This window comes from Marmota flaviventris, chromosome 2 (genome assembly GCF_047511675.1).
Source record: "Marmota flaviventris isolate mMarFla1 chromosome 2, mMarFla1.hap1, whole genome shotgun sequence".
NCBI lineage: Eukaryota > Metazoa > Chordata > Mammalia > Rodentia > Sciuridae > Marmota > Marmota flaviventris.
In genome coordinates this window covers 76,743,417-76,767,814 of record NC_092499.1, presented here as the reverse complement: position 1 = coordinate 76,767,814, position 24,398 = coordinate 76,743,417, and the positions used below count along the sequence as shown (strand labels likewise).

Below are 24,398 nucleotides of genomic sequence, written 5' to 3'. Positions count from 1 at the left end.
GAGGGGCCTAGGAAGCGCGCTGGGGGCGGGCGTGGGTCTTGGAGGACCCCGGCCCCGCCTCGGCTGCCGCTTTGCCAGCCCTCCAAGCCGCAGCGAGTTCTACCCACGGCGAATCCGCCAAACAAAGCATCGACTGCTGGACGAGGTCAAGGTTGCGAGTTACCGCCTCAAATTTATGCAAAAAATAGCTGTACGTTGCCCTAAGGATCCTGGGGGAAAGGAATGGGAAACAGAACAAGGGAATTCGATTTTCTAAGGATGCTTTTCAGTTTGGCTAAAACCACATGAAAAAGTTGGGTGAGGGGTTGGGTCTTGGAGCCAGGTAAAAGTTTGACTCACCCACCTACTTAATAGCTGCGTGATTTGGAGCAAATTCTTTAACCTGTGTTTTTTCCTCCTCGTAAATGGATATAATTACAGTACCTGCCTAGTGCCATAAGAATTAAGTAGATCCATTTAATAATCTCATACTTTGCCTATATCAACCAGTGAAACCAACCAAACTGAATGTGTAGATCAAAGTTCTGTGTTTTTGAAAGCAATTCTAATAACTAATGGCCAACCTTCCTTCCCGACCCTATGTTCTAAAAGAATTTGAACTAGGTAGGTTAGGGTTTCGCTTCGAGTAAGTTTCTGGGGGTTAAGTAAGGTGGTGGGTGAGAAGGTTCGACTGTCTCTAAACTACAGGATAAAAAAGAAAAGTAGGTTTGTGGGTCAAATCATTTAGACTGATTCTCAAGGATTATTTCGGTAGAATTGCCACTGACTACTGCCCTGAACTCTCTAGTTGGGAATTCTCTCCAAGTTCCACACGCAGAGACTCAGAACTGCCTCCTAGGTATGAAAAGATGTTCTGAAGCCATCACATACAGTCTCTGCATTAGAGAGACTGAAGTGTCTCTTGAAGGACATAATCAATGCCACGTAGGTAATGTTAGTCCCATCCATGTTAACCCGACATCTCCGTAAATGCTGGTGATGCTACAACCTAGTTAGGTCTTCAGTCTGTACCCTTTGCACCTCCATCCTCAGTCTTATCTGGGTTGTTAAATACAGTTACTATGGAGTCTAAGAGTATGCAGAAAACAATTTGTATTGTTTCCAAAATGGCTTACTCTAAACCTGAATGGTTCCTGAAAGTGAGATTTTTTTAATATTTATTTTTTAGTTGTAGTTGGACACAGTACCTTTACTTATTTTTATGTGGTGCTGAGGACCGAACCCAGGGCCTCACACATGCTAGGCAAGCGCTCTATAGCTGAGCCACAGTCCCAGCCCAAAAGTGAGATCTTTAAGTGACAATTTTCTCTGGATATTTCAAACAAAAGATTCAGGTTTCAGATTTTTCATTTTTTTAATTTTTTAGTTGATAGACCTTTATTTTTATTTATATGTGGTCATGAGACTTGAATCCAGTGCCTCACACATGTTAGGCAAGTGCTCTGCCACTGAGCTCCAATCCTGGCCCTCAGACTTTTCATGTTTCACTTGCATTCCCACAGGATCCTTTATAGTACCTTTATCTAATGGTCAGGATAATCTTAATATTTAAAAAGAAAAAAAATCTATGCTGCTAAATGATATTACAGGTATTAGTTTATGCAGTTATTTGCAATTTTATACATTGCTACATATTCAGAGAACACATGCTACTGTATTACATATTTAACAAAAGCAGAAAATTGAATATTAATGATGCTAAAATATTCTAATAAGGCCATAAATCTTAAATTCTAAGAACAGTTTTCTTATTCAATTTTTAAAATAAGATGCAAGAGTCATTTTGAGCAAGAAATTTTCTTCATTTCTTAAGCATGGTTACTCACATAGAATCAACCACCCTATGAAAAGCCAAAATAAACTTGAACATCTACAATTAAAGTTGCAAGAATTCAGCTGTTGCTATGCTGGACTTATGTACATAATTCAATTAATATAATGTTGAATAACAGGCTCAGGCTTTTTTAAAACCTTTTAGAATAGGATAGATGTTTTCAAATGCTTCATAGATCTCAGAACGTTCTTTGGCACCTACAAAGAAAACCAAGTTCATATAATCTTTAATATAAAAATACCAAACTTTTCCTAACATTAAAATTTAATTGTGTAATCTCCAGTTACTTTGCATATGATGAAATCTCTTGGAAGTCTCTTGCACTATATGGGTGTCATCTTTGGCCCCACAGAGGTTAAATATAGAATGTTCTATAAGTGTTCCAGGAACACAACCCCAGAGTGACTTCTTCAGCATTGAGCACTTCCTTTGATCCATTCATCTCTAGTTATTGTCTTGATTCCCTAATTTGACTAATAGATTTAGACAGAGTGGAGCTGTTCTAGAGTGTAAATTTTCAGTGTATGGGAAGGAATTGGAAATTTTGCACCATTAGCATTAGTCTTAGCTTTTAAGGGATCTTTGATTATACTGCCTAGAAGTTAACAGGGATAAAAACATGAATTAGTCTTCACCCTTGAGAAGTTAACAGTTCCTACTTATCTCTCACCACCATCCCATCACCTTCAAAAGTATATGCACACATTGTACTGTCATGATGGCACTTCTGATGTCTATATAGCTAATCATGAAACTTCTGACATTTTTGTGGCCAGGAAGCCAGGAAGGTGGTTAATGAAAGGAACAAAAATTTAGCATAAGGAGAAATGGACAATAGCCAAAATTAGTACTATTCTTCCTTAAGAGCTATAAAGTTGGAGAGAAGAAGGCTTCATAAGAGAAAACCCGATAAGTTTTCTGGTTTTTGTACTAATGAGGGAATTCCAAAAAGGAGTGCCAATAGAGATGAGAAGCACAGCTGTCAGGATTCAGAATCAAGGATAAGACATTTTTCTTAAAAACAAAAACAAAACCCAAGTGATTGCAAGAGTGAATTAGTACTCTGGTAAGTTGCTGATGGAAGTACAAAATTGTTCAACTCCAGTGGTTCAAGAAATTAGGTGTGGTGGTACATTCCTGTAATCCCAGCACTTGGGAGGCTGAGGCAGGAGGATATCAATTTCCAGACTAGCCTCAACAACTTAGTGAAACTGTCTCAAAATTTAAAAACAAAAAGGCTGGGGATGTAGCTCAGTGGTGAAGCACCACTGGATTCAATCCCCATAATTAAAAAAAAAAAAAATTAAGGACTTAACACATGATTCAGCAGTTCTACTCTGGGGTAAATGCCCCCATAAAACTGAAGACAAGCTTTCATATCAACACTATTCACAATAATCAAAAGGTGGGAAACAACATAAATGCCTTTCAATACATGAATGGATAAAAATTTGTAGTACATACATAATAGAACATTAGCTATAAAAAGAAATGAAGTGTTGACATGTGGTAAGATATAGATGAGTCTCTAAATAAAGCCAGACAGAAAAGGTCATCTGATTATATCTATATGAAATTTCCAAAGTAGGTAAATCCATGGAGACAACTGAGACAGGTGGTGGTAGGGGGACTGACTCAGGAGAGGGGAATGGGGGGAAACTAATGACCCAGGATTTTGAAACAATGGAAATGTCTTCAAACTATATAGAAGTGGTGGTACATTCACAAAGTACAACTTTATGAAAGTATGAAATGCCACTGAACTGTTGACTTTAAAGTGGTTGCATTTGTTATATGAATTCCACCTCAGATTCTTTAAAGAAAGTTCATGTAATTTTAAGGTTTTTTTGGTTGTTGTTGTTTTTGTTTTTATTGGGAGAGGCAAGAGCAAACGGTTACTTATTTACTGCCAAGGAGTTTACTATTTGTGTCTCCACCCTGAAAGATGTGGGTAGGGAGGGCAGAGAGATAAGCTCTGTACCTCTGTAGCGAAAACTCAGATGATTTTGGTTTCAGTACTGAAGTTTGGTTTTTATAAAACCAGTGTCTTTAGAAACTAAGACAGTGAGTTGGGGAAGAAGTAAAAGATTACTGTAAAAGAACCCCTTGTCTCTGGCTTTATGTACATGTTTGACTGGAATAACCTTTTTAATGTAGAATGAAGAATGGTTACAGCAAACCTACCATGTGTCCCCCCCAACCCTCGCCCCTGCTCCCGATCCCCCCACCAAAAAGATCCACCTGAAACCAAGGCTCTCCTTTCTATATTTCACTGAGAAATGTGTTCAGGTGCAGCAATTTAAATAATGATGTACTTTTTCTCCATAACACTTTTTAAAACCATGCCCGAGAGCATAACATTCAAGCACAAAGAACATACCATCTAGAGTCTCCTGGGAACCAGAAAACACCCATTGCCAAAAGGGAATGGACACTGGAGAGGTCATTATTTTATAGCATAGGAAAGTGTCTTTAAACACAAGGGCTGTAGGAAAACTACCTTGTGCATTTTCTTCATTTTATAGATTGGAGAAAAGAGCAAGAAATCAAAGTTATCTAAATCATAAAATAGTTTCTGTAGGCTGGGGTTGTGGCTCGCATGCGTGAGGCACTGGGTTCAATCTTCAGTACCACATAAATAAGTAAAATAAAGATATTGTGGCCATCTATAACTTTAAAAAATTCTTTTAAAAAATAGCCGCTATGGTAGAAGAGGTCATGTATCAGTGTTTCTTCTTTTACACCAAAGGTCAAATAAGCATCTCTAATACTGGTAACTAGGTGTTAACTGAGAGAATTTAGTTAATTTAGTCAAGTTTTGGGGGGAGGGGTGTTAAGGATTAAATCCAGAGTCTTGGGCATGCTAAGCCACCATGTTCTGCCACAGAGGTATGACTCCAGCCCAGTTTAGCCAAAAAAAAAAAAAAAAAAATTGGCAGGGAGGAGGGGATGTTTCTGGGGATCAAATCCTGGGCCTGAAACATTCTAAGTAGGTGCTTCACCACTGAGCTACATCGCAAGCCCTAGTCAAACATTTTAGTCAAACATTTCCTCACTGAAATGCTGACATCAAAATTTAAGGGAGGGGCTGGATTGTGGCTCAGTGGTAGAGTACTTACCTAGCATGTGTGAAGCACTGGGTTCAATCCTCAGCACCACATAAAAATAAAGGTATTGTGTCCAACTACAAAAAAATATTTTAAAAAATTTAAGGGAACTTTAATTTGTTCCACAATCCTATTCAAATCAAATCAAAACCCCCAATTTGTAGCACCAGACTAATTATATGGCCCTTGACTTTTAAGCAAATCATACCATTGTTTTTCTGTAGGCAGTAATGCTGCTACCGTGGGGAACAAACACTATTCCTAACCTTAGTGACAGAGGTGGAAAGGAGATTCTATGGCCTGGTACACTGGAGAAAGGGCTGGCTTTGAAATCAAGTAAGGGCTCAAATGCCAACTCTACTTGTTTTAACATAACAGGCAATTATTTAACCTCCGAGTTTTAGTTTCCTTATCCATAAAATAGGTACAATAGGCTTTATCATAGAGTTGTGATAAGGGTTATATGATTATTGTTTATGGAAAGTCCTCTGAAAGCCAGAACATTTTGTAAACCTTATTTTTTTTTTGTCCTTGAATATACTTCAAGATAAGAGAAGCTGGGAAAGCTGGTCCAAGTACCTGACTTCTTACTTGGTAAGAGCCACTGTCACATAATTTGCATGTCTCCTTCGTCAGGGCTGGGTTCCTGCCAGATACTAAGTTGGATCCTCAGCACCTAACAGTACAAATACCTGGTATGCACCCCAAAATAAGCATATCATTTGTCAATAAGGGTTGCCAGCACATTTTCATGTCTTAGCCAGCCCATGTATCAATCTCCAATACTACTTGGACTTCCCAATGCTATTCTTACCAAGAGTAGAACTGTCCATTTTATTTTCCCTAAGTGATGCCACATTTGTGTGCACACAAGTTCAAATCTTACATTTTTTTTTAAAAGTAGCATTAAACCCCTGAGAGTTCTCATTTTATAGTACATACCAACTTGCTGTATGATTGACAGACATGCTGTGTTCCCTCTGGCCCACTCATTCATCAGCTCTGCCCTTTTCCTGCTGTTCCTGACCTATTTTCCAAGAATCACTGAGCTATTGAGGCTGACCCTCAGTAACAATGACTCAGCTTCTTAGTCCTTTATTTTGGAAAGAAATAAGTAAATGTGAAGCATTTTACTAAATCCTCTTTAGACATCCTGTTCCCATCAGAGCAAGGCATCATAACTAAATTCTAGTCTTTTTCAACTTTACGGAAACAACCAGGAGAGTAGGATTGTTTTGTATTTTTGTACTGGGGATTGAATGTAGGGACACTGAGCCACATTCCCAGAACTTTTTATTTTGAGACCCGGTCTTATTTTGAGACAGGATCTTGCTAAGTTGCTTAGGGCCTCACTAAGTAGCTGAGGCTGGCTTTGAGCTTGTGATGCTCCTGCCTTAGCCTCCCAAGCCATTGGGATCACAGGTGTGCACAACCACACCCTGCTAGGTTTATCAAAGATCCTAACAGCTAGTGTTTACACCATATATGGGCACTGTTTTCTGCTTCCTCTGAACACTTAGGGAGTTTCTATGGTTACCTGCATTACACATATGAAAACCAAAAAGTGGAAACTTAAATTCCTCTGAAGTCATGTGGCTGATAAATGGCAGAGCCTGGATGCAAACTGGATAGTCAGTCTCCAGTGTACATCTTGGCCATCACACCTGTTCCCCCTCACCACTAAGTATTTATCATTCCCTCAGCTGACAAGAATTAGAAAAGAAGCACACAGGAGACCATACAGGTGTTATCATACATAGATCTCTAAAGAACTGGTTGGCCTTGTTAAGGTTACTAAATTTCTCCATTGTCTCCATTTTATAGGAGAGGAAACAGGTGTAAAGTTCAATCTCAGAGACAAATAGACCCCATGTACAAGTTGCTAGCACAGTGCTGGCATGAGTGCCCAACAGCTGTTAATTATTACACCTGATTTCAGAAGTGAAAGTTGATTTATTTGCTGTTTCTTGTGTATTATTCCAGCAGAATAATGAGGCTATTAATTTTTTATTAATAGTGAGGCTATTAATTTTTCTGTGGTCTGAGGAGAAACCTGGGTCCTTAATGTCACATCAGTAACAGAAAATGAGGGAAAACAGTGTAATCTCATCCCAGGTACCACTGCTATCTGCAACAACATGAGATGATGATCAAGGAGCATAGCAGGGCCTTTTTGTACTTAGCTCACTTTTTATTAGAACATTCAGATGTAGCCCTAGGACATGGTGACTGCAGCTTTGGCACCTTGGGAGTGAGAATTTTACATGGGTTATTATTTTCTAAACCAGGAGCTGTAGCACAATCCTGTAATCCCAGCAACTCCCAAGGCTGAGAGGAGAATCACAAGTTTGAGGCCAGCCTCAGCAATTTAATGAAGCCCTAAACAACTTAATGAGACCCTATCGCCTTCCTCAATTAAAAAAATTTGAGGATATAGCTCAGTGGCAAAATGCCCCTGGGCTAAATAACCATAACAACGAAATCCTAAGGCCTTGCAACTGGCATGTGATACAGTGGTTTCAAGTAGCCACACATTTGTATTATGCACACTGGTGTTTTATAATTCTAGGGAAAGGCTGGGAATCATTTTCTGCAAACTCAGAGTGAATTTGTAACTTCAACACTTGAGAATTTTCTAGGCAAAATATTTGTTCTTGTTGAGACCATACTTTCAAAACATCTCTACTGAGACCTTATCTTGCCATGGTGTCTGAGGCCACATGTGAGCCTCTAGGACTCTGTTGAGCACCCTACCCAAGCACCCCAGCTTCTGCATACAGGCAAGGCTACAAAGAGGCTGCCTTGGTCCCTTTTCCTGGATGTTTACTTGCCCTAAATTGGGCTCTTCAGTTTTTAATTCTTTTACATTTGAGAGGAATGTAGGTAACTAAGGTTAATGAATAAGGAACATTCATCTCTAAAGTTGAGGGGAAAGTAGCCTAAATCTTGTAGCTCTAAGCAAAAGTAATTTAAGACAATATGGTATAAACAAAAGACAATATGGCATTAACAGGTAAAAACCCAATGAATGATAACTATCCATCAATTTAGTAGTAAGTCATGGATTGACTTTACTTCCCAATAGTACAATTTGAATTTCAGTTAAAATATTCATCCCCTCTTTCACAAAAGTGATGATTCACATTTGCAAGGATGAAGAAAGTGTGTTAGGAAAGCTGGGTATAATGGTGCAAAGAATGAGGAAATTTAGGGCTGTGAACTGGTAGAGCCCTTGCCTGGTATGCATGAGGCTCTGAATATGATCCCCAAGCCCTGAAAAGAAAAAAAAAATCGGAATTGCTTATTTTACTTGCTTAACACAAGATTATGTGTGTATTGGGGATCCAGCCCAAGGCCTGGAGCATGCTAAGCAAGTGCTCTACCATGTAGCTATATCACCACTCATTTTTATTTTTAATTTTGATAGAGTTTTGCTAAATACCAGAAGTTGGCCTTGAACTTATGATCCTCCTGCCTCAGCCTTGCGAAGAGTTAGGATTATAGGCATGTGCTAACTAACATACCCAGTTTACTTACACAAGTTTTAAGGATGTACATTTGTTTGCTCTTCAGGATTCTGTAGTAATGACATAACTTGTGATTTGAAACTTGCAGGAAATGTGTAAATGAGTTTTTTTTTTTAATTTAGGTTAAGTGGGAAAGCCATTTCTTTTCCTGCCTCAACCTCCCAAGTCACTGGGATTACAGGTGTGCATCTGGCCATGGAAAACTGATCTGAATTGAGAATATTTAAAGAAATCTATAATAGGAACTTTAGTCTGTATGTGGCAACGTGTACATTTAATGAGATTGATTCATAATGATACACACAATGTACGTGAAAGTATACTTCCAAAAGATCTTGAAAAGTTTCTTCCTATTAAGTAGGATCCATATATCAGTACTACTCAATTTACTTAGCAGGCTTTCCCCTTCCTCTAGGATATACATGCTAGTCACTGGGAAGTCCCAATACTCCCGAATCTAAATTTGTGACATCTGAGGAACTGTAGTTTTGCTCTAGTCAAAAGAATCAAATTTCCAAACAGGCTTTACCTGCTTTGAAGACAGTTATTTCTAAAAGAGCAAACTATATAACCTTATGAGAGTTATAAAAGACTTTTTAAAACAAACATTCCATTCTGCTGGATGCCAAGTTGACAACAATTTTTCTTAGTTCAGGTAATACAAAAATCTTGGGGTGAGTGAGTACTGGGAATTCAACCCAGGGGCACTTCACCACTAAGCTACATCCCTAGCTCTTTTTATTTTTTATTCTGAGACAGGGCCTTGCTAAGTTTCTGAGACTGGTCTTGAACTTGGGATCCTCCTGCCTCAACATCTGGAATTACAGGTATGTACTACTGTGCCTGGCACAAAAATCTTAATTTTTAAAGAGGAGATGAAGTTTTTTTTGGAAGAGTAACTGCAAGAGGTGATAAGAAAGATACAGAAACAAGGAGGGGAAATTGAATCTTTCTATCAGATATAAAGAACACAAGAATTAAAGATTCATGAGGATAAATGCAGTAGGATTGCAATAGGCAGAAACAGACCCACATGAAAAAATAAAAGTCAAAAATCACAAAGAGAATAAGAATGTGCAACATCGATTTGGGTGGTTATTTGGGAGTGGGATGTGAAACTCAAATTTGGCTCATGCTTTATAAACCTGACATTCATTTTGGGAGAAGAGTAAAATACAAAAAAAAGTCAGATAAAACTAGGCAAAAACAGCAAACTTTGGTGAAATTACATGGAAATTCAATCATTTACCTCAAGAATTTTTTAAAGCCTTCTTTATGTAAAAATTGGTAAAAAAAAAATCAATTAAGGGGAGCCTAGTGGCATGGTGGTACATGCCTGTAATCTAGCAATTCTGGAGGCTGAGGCAGGAGGTTCAAGGTCAACCTAAGCAATTTAGTGAGGCCCTGTCTCAAAAAATTAAAAGGGACTGGAGATGTTGCTCTGTGGTAAAGCACCCAAGTTCAATCCCCAGTATCAAAAAAATTAATTAATGGAAGAAATTCACAAATTTCTTTAAGATTATGGTGAATTAGTACAAATTCCAAGGGGGGGCAAATAACTAAAACTTGACAAAAGGGTATGTTATGTACACACTATTTACATGAAAAAAATGCTACTTATTGGCTATGTTGAAAAGCTATCAATTTCTATTTCTGATTACTAGTAATGTTAAAGTAGTAAGATCATTTCACTTACATAATTTAAAAAGTTTTCTACTCTTTTTGCGTTGCTGAGGGTTTGGCAAAAGATACTTAGATACATCGCTGGCAGGAATGTATGATACAAGAAAACCATTGTATACCTTTAAAAGAATTTGGCAATTTGTACTAAGAACCTTGAAAGCAGTCATATCCTCAGAAGTTCCATTTCTGAGTGTCCACACTAATAATTCTGCACAAATTAAAATAACCAAATGTTTGTGCCATTTATAGGTAGCAAACAAAAAATGAGCTCAAGTATCTGACACTGAGAATAATGTTGATTCAACTTGCTAGAATAGGGGTCAGAAAATGTAGGTCTGCTGGCCAAAGTCAGCCCTTTATTTTTGTTAGTCTATGAGCTAAGAAGGATGGTTATGTTTTTAAGGAGAAGCTGGGGGCAGTGATCCACACCTGTAATCCCAAATACTTGGGAGGCTGAGGCAGGAGGGTTGCAAGTTTGAGGCCAGCCTGGGAAACTTACCTGTCTCAACAAAGGACTAGAGATGTAGCTCAGTGGTATAGCACTTGCCTATCCATAAATTCTATGAAATTCACAAAAAAATATACGAGCCCATTCTCCGTGTGATTTACACAGCTGCTTTTGTACTACAGTGGCAGAGTTCAGTAATTCCAAGAGAGACCCCATGGCTCACAAAGCCTAAATACTTATTATTTGGTCCCTTATGAAAAAGGCTTGCTGACCTGTCTTAGAACATTGTTTAGCTATTAAAAGCCATCATAAGTATGCATCAAGCTATTTATTAGTAAGCAACAAGCTACTTATTAAGCTACTTATTAGTAAAATCAATAAAATGTACTGAATGTAAAGATGAAAATATATATAAATATATGTGTGTGTGTATGTGATAAAAGTGTTATCCTGAGGACACTTTTTTTTGGCATACAGCACTGGGGTTCAAACCCAGGACCTTGTGAATGCTAGGCAAATACTCACCTGCTGAGCTATGTGCATACACCGCCCCCGCAAAATGACACCCATGGAAAAAAAGCCATATTGTTTTAGGAATTGGGGCCAACAGGTGATGTTATATTACTTTATAAACTCATTTTACCAATATTCTATAGTAAGAAATTACCTTCTAGGGAACAAAGCTATTTAAAAAGGAAAAGCAAAGCATATACATAGCTATTGAATTTTGTGAACGTCAGAAAATAATTTTAGAACTTACCTGTCAACACAACTTTCCCAGATACAAAGATAAGCAACACAATTCGTGGTTTTACCATTCTATAAATAAGGCCAGGAAACAGTTCAGGTTCATAACTGTTAAGACAAAAAAGGAAAATGTTAAAAATAGCACTATTCAGCTACTTTCCACAAACATTCAAGACCCAGTATATTAAGCAGTTGTAAATAACTGCTATTTAAAAATCCAAAAAAAAAACCAAAAAGAAAAAAGTACTTTTAGTTATCTTGATTAAAGTAGTATCCTGAAGACACTTTTTTGGGGGAGCATACAGTACTGGGGATCAAACCCAGGGCATTGTGCATGCACTTACCCAATGAGCTATACTCCAACCCTGAGTATAGACACTTCTGGCAGTCAAGAACAGAATTTTTGGTTATATTTTTTCATTTTCAAGTCAGCCTAGGTTATTAGAAATTGAGGTAATTTAGGGCATCAGATTTAATGTATTATGACCTTGTTGATTAAAATTCTCCACCTTTCAACAAAAGCCTGCCAATAACAGTACATGAATACAATTTTCTGGATTTTCCAAGTTCCTAATAATCAAAAGCTTTAGTGTTTTTTAGCCCAGATAGGGCCTAAAAATTTCTAGACCAGTGATTTTTTCTTTGGACAATTACTATGTAAAGAAAGATAACTAAACTATCCTGAGTTTGTAAAATTCAGAATTTGTTCCTGTTCCTGTGAATAGTAACTCATTCATATTTACTACCAAATGTAATCTGGCTTCTATGGGACAAAAGATGATAGAACTTAAAAACCGCCTTTCTATACCCCAGTCCAAACAGGACAGAGTCCATAAAGAGGTTGAGAAGCTGCCCACATGGAAGTCAGGAGATAAGAGGAGGCTGATGAAATGTTTTCTCTGATAAGTGGATGCTGATCCATAATGGGAGGGGCGGGGGAGTGCACCTGGGAAGATTGGAAGAACTTTGAATTGGACAGAGGGGAGTGAGGGGAGGGGAGGGGAGGGGAGGGGGCATGGGGGTAGGAAAGATGGTGGAATGAGATGGGCATCATTACCCTAGATACATGTAAGATTGCACCAATGGTGTGACTCTACATTGTGTACAACCAGAGAAGTGAAAAGTTGGCTCCATTTGTGTACAATGAATTGAAATTCATTCTGCTGTCATGTACAACTAATTAGAAAAAAAAGGAGGCTGATGAAGTAAAACTATTCTCAAAACAATGGCTAATGAAGAATAGAAAAAAGAAATCTGATAATATAATGTACACGAATATTTGCATTTAAAGGGTAAACCCAGACCACACAGAGAAGCTCTGTTTAGTTCTACAATGAATAAAATCCATAACAGATGTGAAACCTCTTATTAGCACCAGAAAGATGCACTGCAGTTGTGATGAGAGCCTTGTGTAGGGCATGAAAGTCACCATGGTAGACCTTTCCTCTAGAACACCACTCTGCCTTACTGCAGAAAATCTATCAGGATTCCCATCCACTTTCTGCTTCCTGGTCTTCAAGAGACCATGATACTAGCTGAGTCCTGAAAACCCTTCCAGAGCTTTGATGTCCAGGCCAATAAGATGAAGGCTGGGGAGACAGAAGGAAAGTTTTCATCTCATCTTCCAACTGAATCTTAGGAATCTGAGGGGGGAAAAGTAAACAAGACCTTGGTGTGTAAATGGTGAACTGCAGTGGCAGAGTTCAGTAATTCCAAGAGAGATCATTTACCTTCAAAATCATGGTTGTAAGGTAACCAGCATAATGAACTCCTGATTAGATATTTATTTATTCTGTTTCATTCTATAAGAGAGGCTGGGAATATAGCCAAGTGGTCAAGGTCTCAGATTCAATTCTCTTCTCTGAAAATAAATAAGGGCTAAGGCAGAGAAAAGGAGTAGTTTTTGTTAAGAAAATATTCCATATAGACTGAGGATATTAAACTCCTGCCAATTTCTTGGCCATCCTGAGTCATTCTTTAAGTCTCATGTGAAAAACATTGACTAATGCATATCATAAAAGCTAAATCTCAGAATGAAAAACCTAGCAATTTTTAACTTCTGTTGAGATCATCTTTAAAAGAAAACTAATGAAGGTTAAGAAAAGCATGCCTTCCACTATCCCCATCCACTCTATTGTTCACTGGCAAAGAGAAGGTAAAATGTTTGAATGAAAGAACTTAATTTCAAGCTTGATCAAGAGAATTTAAAAGCATTTGTGATTCTAATTACAAGTTAGATGCGTTAGCCCAGGTGCATAGCCAAAGGAGTGGAGGGATTTGGCATTGCTCTGAGGGCCAAAGCAGGTAGGGTCAGAAGAAAAAAAATGGCGGTTCAAACAGAAAGTTAGGTGTGAAGAAGACATGAAGGGCTGGAGACTTCCTTGGGAGTAAAATACAGTAAAGACAACATTGTGATGGAGGATACAGCTATAGTCACCAAAAGAGCCACCCCCAACAAAACAAGTAGGTACGATTGCTTTTTTAGAATATGCTACAACAATTTTTTTCTTCATTTTTATCTCCAACCCTTTCTCTGCTCACCAGCTGTAACCCCCTCCTATTTGCCCAACCAGTATTGCACCCCTTCATTTCTTGCTGTTGCCATCAAAGTCATGTGTGCCTGTTTTTTAAGTCTGTCAATCAGTGGGTCTCAAACCAAAGGCCACTGACCAGGAACACTGGCATCACCTGTGAGCTTTTTAAGACTTAAAATCAAAGTCTTTGGTGATGTAGCCCAGCCAGGAATGTAGACTCTAATAAACTGTCCAGGTGATCACTATACAATTTAAGCATGAGAACCACTTTTTCAAAAGAATGGGCCCATATGTTGATCCATAAGGACTCAGACACAGCATCTGAACCATCTAACCTACTGTGCCTCCCCCTTTTTTGATAATTGCTTTCTCTAATACTTTATATGCTAAGAGTGCAGTGCCTATCTGTAATCCCAGGAGCTTCGGAGGCTGAGGCAGGAGGATTGCAGGCTCAAAGCCAGAATTAGCAATTTAGTGAGACCCTGAATCAAAATTAAAACAAACAAACAAAAAAAAAACATAAGGGCTGGAGATGTTGCCCAGTGGTTAAGCACCCCTGGGTTTAATCCCTGGTATCCAAAGCAAACAACGACAAAAAAAAAAAAAACATATATAAATAGCCCACAATGAAACCTCAAAATCTTGGTAAATGCAAAGTTAAGCTCTATAACCGTTTTGTCATACCTACTGAACTGCTGATGGGTTAGCACCAAACCCTCCAGCCTGATGGAAAATCTCACGTCGCAGCTTCCAACCATGTTCTGAATTTTAAAATCGAGAAATCTGGCAGGGAACCCAAGCTTCTGTACCACACGAGCATACTTTCTTGCTGCTAGTCGAGATTGCTCTTCACTGGGGAAAGACAAATATAATTAAAGACATCTTAACACATGTCCCCTTTAATATTTGTGCCATATTTACATCATTCTTATTTTTATTCTTTATACCATGTTTACCTTTCAGTGTGTGCTATGTAACTGTAGGTTTCAGAAGAACCTACCTCCCATAATTCTGTTCCTAGTATCTTGTCAAAGGTCTGATACAATGTACAGTTGTTCAACTGAACCATAAATTGTCTTAATTCTTCACCTGTCCCATATAAGGTACTTTTACTTGTGTTATTTGATAAATGAACTATTCCACTGGTTCTCAGTGTGTGTCTTCAGATCAGCAGCAGCACCTGAAAACTTGTTGGAAAGACCAAGCCCCTGGTTCCACCTTAGACATGCAGACACTGTGCGGGGGGGACCCGCGTACTGGTATTAATAAGCCCTTTAGTGCTTCTGATGCTCGAAGCTTGAGAACCACCTATCTGTTCTAAAATTTAGGGTGTGCAACATTTATGGTGGAACAAGGACAAAATTTAAAAAGAAAAAAAACCCAGAAGGAAGAAAGCTTATGTGCCAATTGAGTGGTACAGTCTTGAGTCTTTATGTAATAAAATGCTAAAAATGTCAATACATTTAAACCTGCCCAATTTTGCTCAGACTTTCTCATCCACCTCTAACTCCTGAAATGTCCTTAACAAGACCATGTCCCCCACCAGTGGTAAAGTTAACTTCCATTTTGAAAAACTACATTTTGCCATATGACCCATTACATTTCTCATAATGTTAATGAATTCAAATTATAAGAACTAACATAATTCTGTAGTTTGAGATACCATGTGTGACCATCACATATAAATTCCTCTTGAAGCCGGGCATGGTAGGATTTGCCTGTAATACCAGCAACTTGAGTGGCTGTGGCAGGAGGATTGTAAGTTTGAGACCAACTTCAGCAACTTATGTCTCAAAAAATTAAAAGGGACTGAGATTTGCTCAGTGGATAGTGCCGAGTTGGCCTCCCAGTACAAAAAACATTCCTATTCAAGTAACAGTTGAAAGTCTACATTGTACAAACATTAGAAAATGTGTTTAAAACCTTGAAATCTCACCAAAAATAATAACCACTTAAATTTTACCTTTTGCACTCTTCCCAAGCAAATACAGTGCTCTTCACTCTTGCTATTATAACTAAATAGGTTTAGATAATAAATCTCTCTAACTGATCTCACTATCCAAGCTTTTACCTCAGATTTTAGAAACCAAATTCAGAGGGGAAAGATTCATGAATGTGTGCATAATATGAGCATATCTCACAATGAAAGTTGGATAATGAACCTATAATTTAGTTGCCTGCTCCACAACCAGTCCAACATAACATGTGACCATCCTTCCAATTCAATATCCATGTATACAGCTAATGCAATTTACTTTGACTTTAAATCAAAACATCAGATTTTTAATTTGGTTTCCCCCATTTTAACAGTGCTGAAATGAACACCCTTACAAATATCTTGCTTAAATGTCCATCTAAATTTTTTAAGTGGAGATTTCTGGGACTAGGGATCCATAGATCAATTGAAGAGAGTCCAGAAGTTTATTCAGATACATGTAAAAAACTTAAAATATAAAAAAGGTGGAGGGAGAACAGAGTCAGAATGTATATGGGCACTGACTAATGATTTGAGAAGTCATTTTATATTGACAGAATTCTGGATCTGCTCCATCTGATGAATTTAAGTTAAAAATTCAGACCTACAGTTGCACTAGCTCTATTTCCAGTGCTCAACAGCCACATGTGATGAGTGGCTATTCCACTGGACAGCAGATGCATAATATTCCCATCATCTAAAGAAAGCTCTATGGGAATCAAAATGTCAGCTACCCTTTCCCTAGTAAAAAGCAGGACCTGAAAAAGACAAGAAAAATATGGAAATCTTTATATAATGTTGTGCAAGGGGAATGCCTTCCCAAGCATGAAACTAAACAAACCAGAAAAATTGGATAGACTATATATACACCCCAAAATTTTAATGGCACTTTAAAAAGTCACCATAAAACACAAAACTAATCTGAGATAAAAAATATATATATATAATGAAAACTTAACCATAAAAAGCTATTAACAAAAAGTTGGGCACAGTGGCACATATCAATAATCCCAGTGACTCAGGTAGCTGAGGCAGGAGGATCACAAATTCAAGGCCAGGCTTAGCAACTTAATACCCTGTCTCAAATTTTAAAGTAAATACTGGGGATATAGCTCAGTAGTAAAGCACCCCTTGGGTCAATCCCAAGTACAAAAACTAAGCTATAAACAAAAGACAAATATGGTAGAATATTGAACCAAATACATACTAAGCAATTTAACACGATTATGAAATGATATTTAATCTAGTAATCAAGTAAATGTACATTAAAACAACTTTGTCCATAAATTTAACAAACATATTTGAACATTTATAGCCAGCATTTATGGGAGAAAACTAATGTTTGGCACATCTGTAGGCAAGGAGAAATTGATAAAACCTTTCAGGAAGACAACTTCCTACACATCTTCCAGCACCTATAGGGAAAAGCATCCCTTCCACTAGCTTTATGGTGAAAGAATATATATTAGCCTAGGTCTTCTTCTGCAGGAGATCCAGAAAGAAGCCTTGTCAGTGATGCCTCCTGAGCTAATGCTCAAGAAATGTCCATTTAGAAAATTCTACCCATTTATCTGCAATGAGGAAAGTCCACAGTGATGACTTCTCTAGTCTTATAATAAATTTGCTTTGTCACTACTATAGTTTTTTTAATGCTTCTTAAAAATAAATTGTAAAGGGGCTGGGGATATAACTCAGTTGGTAGAGTGCTTTCCTCGCATGTGCAAGACCGTGGGTTCAATACCCAGGACCACAAACAAACAAATTGTAATAATACTTCCCCAGGTAAGTCTAGGGGACTTAATTTGGTTTAACTGGCAGACTGTATTGTGTGGGACATAACTCAATATTATTAGACTGAGTTCTTTTAACTCAGAATTTGGCATTTCATGGTGTGAACTATTCAGCAAATAAAAATATATTGCTCCCATTATGTGCTTCCCACATCCCCTTTACTGGGGATCAGATCTAGGGCCTTGTATATTCTAGGCTGCCACTCTATCAATGAGCTACATCCTGAGCCCAGGTTGCTATACTAATAGCTACACTTGTTTTACATAGTAAGTTGTTTGTCTTATAACAGTGGAGGGTGGTTCTTCATACCTTTTGGCTCCTGTGCAAACCATTTTCCCAGAGCTAAATATGAGGGCTGTTGTCCTGGGCTCTCGGATCCTCATTATGACTGCGGCAAACCTCTGTACACAGAACCAAGAGAAGAATTAGCCTGTTAGAAGTTAGCACTAGCTCAGTTGAAAACCTGGGATGGATAAGAAAACAGTCTTGAAGAAACAGATTGCATGGAAAAAACAAACAATGGTTTATTAATCATTTACAAAAATTATTGAGAATCTAAAAGAATCTAAAATACAAATAGTGACAGTTAAAATTGAGTGCCCATTACATTTCAGGTTCCGTGTTATGAACTTTACAGGTTATCTCTCATTAATCCTCATGACCCGACTGAGTCCATCATTATCCTCACTTAGTACAGAAGGAAACTAAGTGGTTACTTAACTTCCAATATTATATAGGAAATGGTATGTTTAGGATATAAAGTCACAACTAATCAGACTGTTACGCTGATGTACTCCCCTCCACAAAGGATTTTGAGAAAAGTTCAAGTATAGTATGTTATAGGTGTGCCAAAACTAGAGAGTACCCAGGTAACCAAAATACAGAACTGAATATATGTAATGACAGACATCCTGAAGATGAAGGAAAAGGCTGCTTTGTCAGGTTCCTGCCTTCCATAGTTCTTAAAGTTGGCAAACTCTCCAGGTGAGGCTGATGCTGTTGAGAATTGAGACCTATTGGTCCTCCACATTGACATGTCATTAAATGACCTGTCTCTCCTGCTGGCCCTCACAGACACTTTCCCAACTCTACTCTCCCCATTTAGCTGAAACCCGAGTCAACACTAACACAGAATTGATCAAGTCCTATTCATGTTTTTCAGGTATTTATTACTGAAAGGTAATAGCCTTACCATTCATTTTGCTAAATTTCTAAGGTAGTGTAAGTGCTAAGCAAGAATTTCTTTGGGAGTCAAGTATAAATTCTGAGAGCTGAAAATAGACTGAAAAATATTTTTGAATGTCAAAAGAGGCTACATGTCCTCCAAAAAGAAATGGGGGGGGAATGTAGGCAAGATGCTGATTTTTTCAATCATGTTATTAATCATTGCTGTAGCCATAGGAATTCTAGCCGTTTCCTTTTCATAGCCAGCAATATGAACTAAAAGGACAGCTATATTGTATTTGGGTAACACTTAGGTAACATTAAATTTAGATATCAGCAACAATACTACAACAGCAAAAGAAAGTTAATCCAGAAGTAGTTACAAGGACTCTGGGTTCGCACTAATGTGGTCTTTTTCATTTGACTAAATCTCCCACTACCTAAGCCAGTGAACTTTTTCTTGGTAGGAACCAGGTATTCCTTATCTTCATACACCTAAGTACAGAGCCTGGAAAAAAAAAATCAGTAAATGTTGATGGGCTTAACAAATCCAATTCCCACAAGGTCAACAGGTCATTGAAAAGAGCATGCCTGCCCTTGGCAAGGCACAAAGAATAGAGTTTAATAAACTTTGGCAAGTTTATTTCTTACATTAGCAAGTATAAGATTAAATTTTAATTTAGCTTTCTCAACTAAGAGAAACTGTAAATGGAAAAATAGAAGTGTCCATTAGATGAGACAACATTTAGAATGTATTTCCAGAAACATAATGGCATTTTAAGAAAGCTGAAAATAGACTGAAAAACATTTTTGAATGTCAAAGAAAAGATTAATTTTTAGGAACTACTCAATTACTACTTCATTCAGCACAGAGAATATGATGATGTTGATGATTTTATGGTACTAGGGATTGAACTCAGGGTGCTCTGCCACTGAGATGCATCCCCAGTCCTTTTTATTTTGAGACAGTCTCATTAAATTGCCCAGGCTGGCCTTGAACTTGTGATCCTCTTGCCTCAATCTCTAGAGTAGCTGGGATTACAGTCATGTACCACCAAAGATTATCTTTCATAACTTTTAGATAGTTAACGTTTTGAGTTGCAGAAGCTTTTCATTAGTTTTTTTTTTTTTAAGAGTTATATTCACATGAAGGAAAGTAAATCTAAAGAGAAGCTACTGGTTGAAAGAAAACTCAGAAATCTTACCTTTGGGTTGTATTCTGCATTTTTGGCTTGCAAAGCTATTTTCTTCAGATCCAGTCTACAGGCCAGGTTTACAGTGGAAACTATGTTCCTAAAGAAATAACTTAGAAAATTATATCAGCTATAAAGAATAAAAATGAAACAACTTATTACCTCCCTCATTTCATAGATTGTGCCATAGAAACTTCCTAGGGAGAGAATTCTTCTCAAAGTGAAGTATATAGTAACAAGGTCCCTAATAAAGTGTACAATCCCAAAGTGAAGTAGTAAATAGCTTTTTCTAAAATTCCATCAGTAAAGTTTTAAATTTTAGACCTATGCCTGAAAACAGAAACCACAATTCCAAAACTATTTGCAAATCAAATCCAATTTTACATCTTCATAGCCAACCCTTACCACAATTTAACAGCAGTGCTTTAGTGTAAACAACATAATCTTTCAAAAATGTCTTAACCCTTGACCCCCTCTTAATCAAGAATTGGCACTTCCTTTTACAGAAAACCAAACTGTCTAAAGCCATAATCCATTAGGAAATATTTAATAATGAAATCTGAAATTCTCTTCCATACATTATCTTTCAAAATTGTCATCACATTCAGGAATATAATATGCATACCCAGTAGCATCTATTTAAAAAGCAACACTTACTGTATTTGAGGCACAATTCCAGAACATTCTGAAAGAGGGGTCACTGGAGTCATGGGAGTTATGGATGACAGAGGCAAGGTGTCAGAGTTTGTTTTCTCAGAAGAGAGCCAGATTGAATCAGCACTACCAGGGTGCAGATGTGAATGGGAATTTGATAAACTGCTGCTTTTTACGCTCAGCTGTTCGCTGGGTAATGGCAAGCTATTTTGTCGAGTTTTACAATTTTCTTCAGTTTCACACTTGCTTTTAATGATAGTCTGGTCTTTATTTTCTTGGGTAAGTTCATCTGGCAGGAAGCTAAGATCCACAGATGAGAAATCACCGGACGTTTCTCTGACTTCAAGTTGTGAACTAAGTACAATCTCTGAATTGGATGGATTAGGTAAGTACCCCTCATAAGGTACAACTGGGCTGAACAGGGGAGACACTGGTAGGGCAAGGTCATCCTAGGCAGTTCCCAAAACAGACAAAACACAACAGACAAAACAGCACGTTAAACACCAAAGGGATAGCACTATGGCAGGCAGGCAATGTGTTAAGCTTGAGGTATTTCAAGATGGCTTCTACTCATACCCTGCATCTTTCTGTAAAGTATCATTGAGATTCTATTACAGTCAGCTCCTAGCAACTTCAGAGGCTGAGGCAAGAAGATTACAAATTCAAGGCCAGTCTTGAACTTAGACCCGGTCTCCAAAAAAAAAAAAAAAAAAAAGGCTAAGGATATAGCTCTGTGGATGATTTACTTGGATTACATTCCCACTACCAAAAAAAAAAAAAAAAGTATTACAGATTACAAAACAATAACAGGAAAGTATCTTAAAATACAGAAAGAATACTTATCACAAAATGTTTTTAAAACTTCAGTTAAAGACCTAGAAGTGTTTTTGGTGGTTGTCTTTCTGAGAGAGTACTGGAGATTGAACCCAGGGGTGCTTTACCACCAAGCTACATCTCCAGCCCTTTTTTATTTGAAACAGGCTCTCATTAATTTCTTCAAGCCTTGCTAAGCTACTGAGGCTGGCCTTGTATTTGTGATCCTCCTGCCTCACAGGCCACTGGAATTCCAGGTGTGCACCATCACACCCAAGTTGCCACTCTTTAAATCCAATTTTGTAATAGAGACAATTGAACAACCATGTTCAAAATAGTGTATACTTAATAGATTCACTGTACTACTTGTTAATTATAAACTTCAGTTGACTTAAATAACTGAATTTTAAATTCTTATTTTATAAAATAATATGAAAATATAGTCTTAACTATTAATCAAGACTCACCAAATAACACCAATAACCTAGTGATTTTTTTTTTTTTGGTCAAAGGACAGATAAGAGGACATTCTAGTTATGTAATTTACAATAGGAAAAGTTGCTGAAGTTGAAATGTTAAGAATAGTTTAAATCAATGTTTCCTGTTTCCAACCCAGGGAAGCTGTTCAATTACTATTACCCAGCACCTGAGGGCAGCAGCTGATGTAAAAACGTGTTCCATTGCTCCATGCATTACCACCTGCTTTACACAAGGCACAGACCTGGGATCTGGATTTTGAGCCCTGCTTACAGAACAACTGAATGATCACATGCATCATGTTGCATCCTCTGAGTGACCAAGCTCCCTCAACTAACACACAATATCTGGCTGGATCCTATCGGACTGCTCTATTATTACAAGACCAGCAGATGGCAGGGGTGACTTGTTCAAAGAACTTGCTTAGAAACATGAAGTTATTATCTTGAAACAAGATTTCTGACGGCTGTTTCATTTTGAATTATATAATTTTAGACCCCATCTCTCCCCATCCCCACCCTAAGAAAAGTGGGTACAAATGGGCCCTAATTCCTCTTCATGGTTTCTTCACTTAAGCCTAGGAATTCAGGACCGCCTTGGGCATCATAGCAAGACCCTGTCTGTTAGGGATGGAAGCCACAGGTGCCTACAGTTCACATTTCCGTAAACCCCATAACCAACAACTCCCCCAGGGAGACTTTCTTTAGCCTATCTTTGGCATCAAACGCTGCCATAGCTTCAAGTACAGCACCAGTGCTGAGCGGAATAGGAGTCTACCTTTGCCTCAGAGAGGCAGAGCCCCGTAGTAGCCAGAAAAGACTAGGGGAAGCAAAGGGAACTCCGTCGTGTTTCGCCTTGGCGCTCAGCAGTAGGGCGGGGGCCTTGACTCCGGGACAGTAGTTTCCAGGCTCACCTGGGCAGCGCATCGGTCCAGGTAGAGCTCCAGGTATGTGTTCACCTCCATGGGCGGAGGTCCCACTGTTGCGGACTGAGGACGTGAGCGAGGTGTGGGCACCGGGCGCACAAGCCATTTATCAAACCCTCAGTGGCACGCGGCGAGGCGGGGCCGTGCGGGGCCGGGCAGTGCTCCCCAGGCGCCGCGAATGAAGTGATGAGCGGGATGCAGAATTCACCTGGCCCGCGGCGCACTGGGAAGAGACTGCAGGCTGCAGGCGGGGAGGGGCGGGGAGGGCAGAGAGCCTGCAGGGAGCTGGCCCCACCGCGCGGGAGGAAGGGGCGCTTCCCGGGCTTGCCATCATCGCACCTGGCTCACAGCTGACAGCGCCTGGTCCGCCAATTTCATTTCCTTCAGTACTTGCAAATGCTGCCTTCGTCTCCATAAGTTTCCGCAAGTGGCACACAAAGTGAGTGCAGTGGACCGTGAAAAAAATGAAAGGTTTTCTAGGTTTTTCAGAACCTTTCCTTCCAGGGCTCTCCCCTGCTGTGTTTTTTGTATTAAATGCCCACCTGCCTGCCTTCTTTCCTTCCTTCCTTTTTCTTTTTCTCTCTTCCTCTCCTCTCTCTTTCTCCTCTTCCTCCTTTCTCTCCTTCCTTTCTTTTCCCCACCCCTTCTCCTTTTCTTTCCAGTGGAACTTGAAACACCTAACCTAATCAGCTGTAGTATTTTTATGTTACTACTTTTCATCTTCAAATCCCAGGTGGGTCTTCTCCAATCACAGAGAATTTACCAAAAGCCACATACAATTAGGGATCTTGCAGCTCAAGAAGGTAAAGGCAATATCAAATATTCAGAGAGGGGTTATTTTTCTGGAAATCATTATTTTAATTTTGACTGTCTCAGCTTTCATAATAACTTAATTGTGCAGATTCTATAAATATAATTAATGCTTATTATGTAAGAGTTTTCAAAATGAACATGGAGACATACATAAAATGTGTCTTTCTTACTTGATTAAACTCTCTGAGAGCAGGAATTTTGATTACTGATCTTAGTGTCTCTGTACCAAGCTCATCTGCTCAACCAAACTTGGTGGGTGAAAGATATTGTCCTAAAAATGGAGCATGGGGACACATTATAGTAGAGATAGATGGCTCTAGGAATCAGATCACAAAAGAAATCCTCTAGAATTCCTAATCAAGAATGAAGAAAACATTTTGAGAAATCTGAAATTTGATCTAATGGCATGTAATTTAATCTAGTGATTTATATAAGTGAGATAGTCTACAAAAAAAAAAAAAAAATGTTTAGCACAGGATCTGCCCAGTAGCTCATTAACTATTGGCTCTTAATTTTGTTTTTCCACTGTTTGGGCTGAATTTTGTTCCCTGAAAGTCATGACTGAAGACTTATTCAAGTATGACTGGTGTCTTTGCAAGAAAAGGCACATGCCTATAATCCCAGAGATTCAGGAGGCTGAGGATCACAAGTTTGAGGCCAGCCTTGGCAACTTAGGGAGACCCTGTCTCAAAAACAAACAAACAAACAGAAAA

General features: G+C 38.4%; 1 protein-coding gene and 1 long non-coding RNA gene across 3 annotated transcripts; one reads left to right on the top strand and one right to left on the bottom strand.

Annotated features, from left to right (window-relative positions):
* The first annotated feature begins 4 nt into the window (after positions 1-4).
* LOC114088029 (uncharacterized) lies at positions 5-22,401 on the top strand. 2 transcript variants are annotated; one of them, XR_011706650.1, is made up of 5 exons: positions 5-190; positions 5,489-5,535; positions 9,228-9,295; positions 20,942-21,042; positions 22,087-22,401. It is a non-coding gene; the product is annotated as an uncharacterized lncRNA (long non-coding RNA). The 2 variants fall into 2 exon arrangements; XR_011706651.1 differs by having other exon boundaries at positions 9,224-9,295.
* Positions 1,955-22,935, bottom strand: Tbpl2 (TATA-box binding protein like 2). Its single transcript, XM_027929582.2, has 7 exons — positions 22,861-22,935; positions 20,661-21,106; positions 20,016-20,103; positions 17,956-18,047; positions 14,565-14,732; positions 11,360-11,454; positions 1,955-2,031 (listed from the first exon to the last, which is right to left on the bottom strand). Exons 1-7 carry the CDS (start codon positions 22,909-22,911, stop codon positions 1,955-1,957), a joined length of 1,017 nt encoding a protein of 338 aa, XP_027785383.1. The 5' UTR covers positions 22,912-22,935.
* Positions 22,936-24,398: the final 1,463 nt, after the last annotated feature.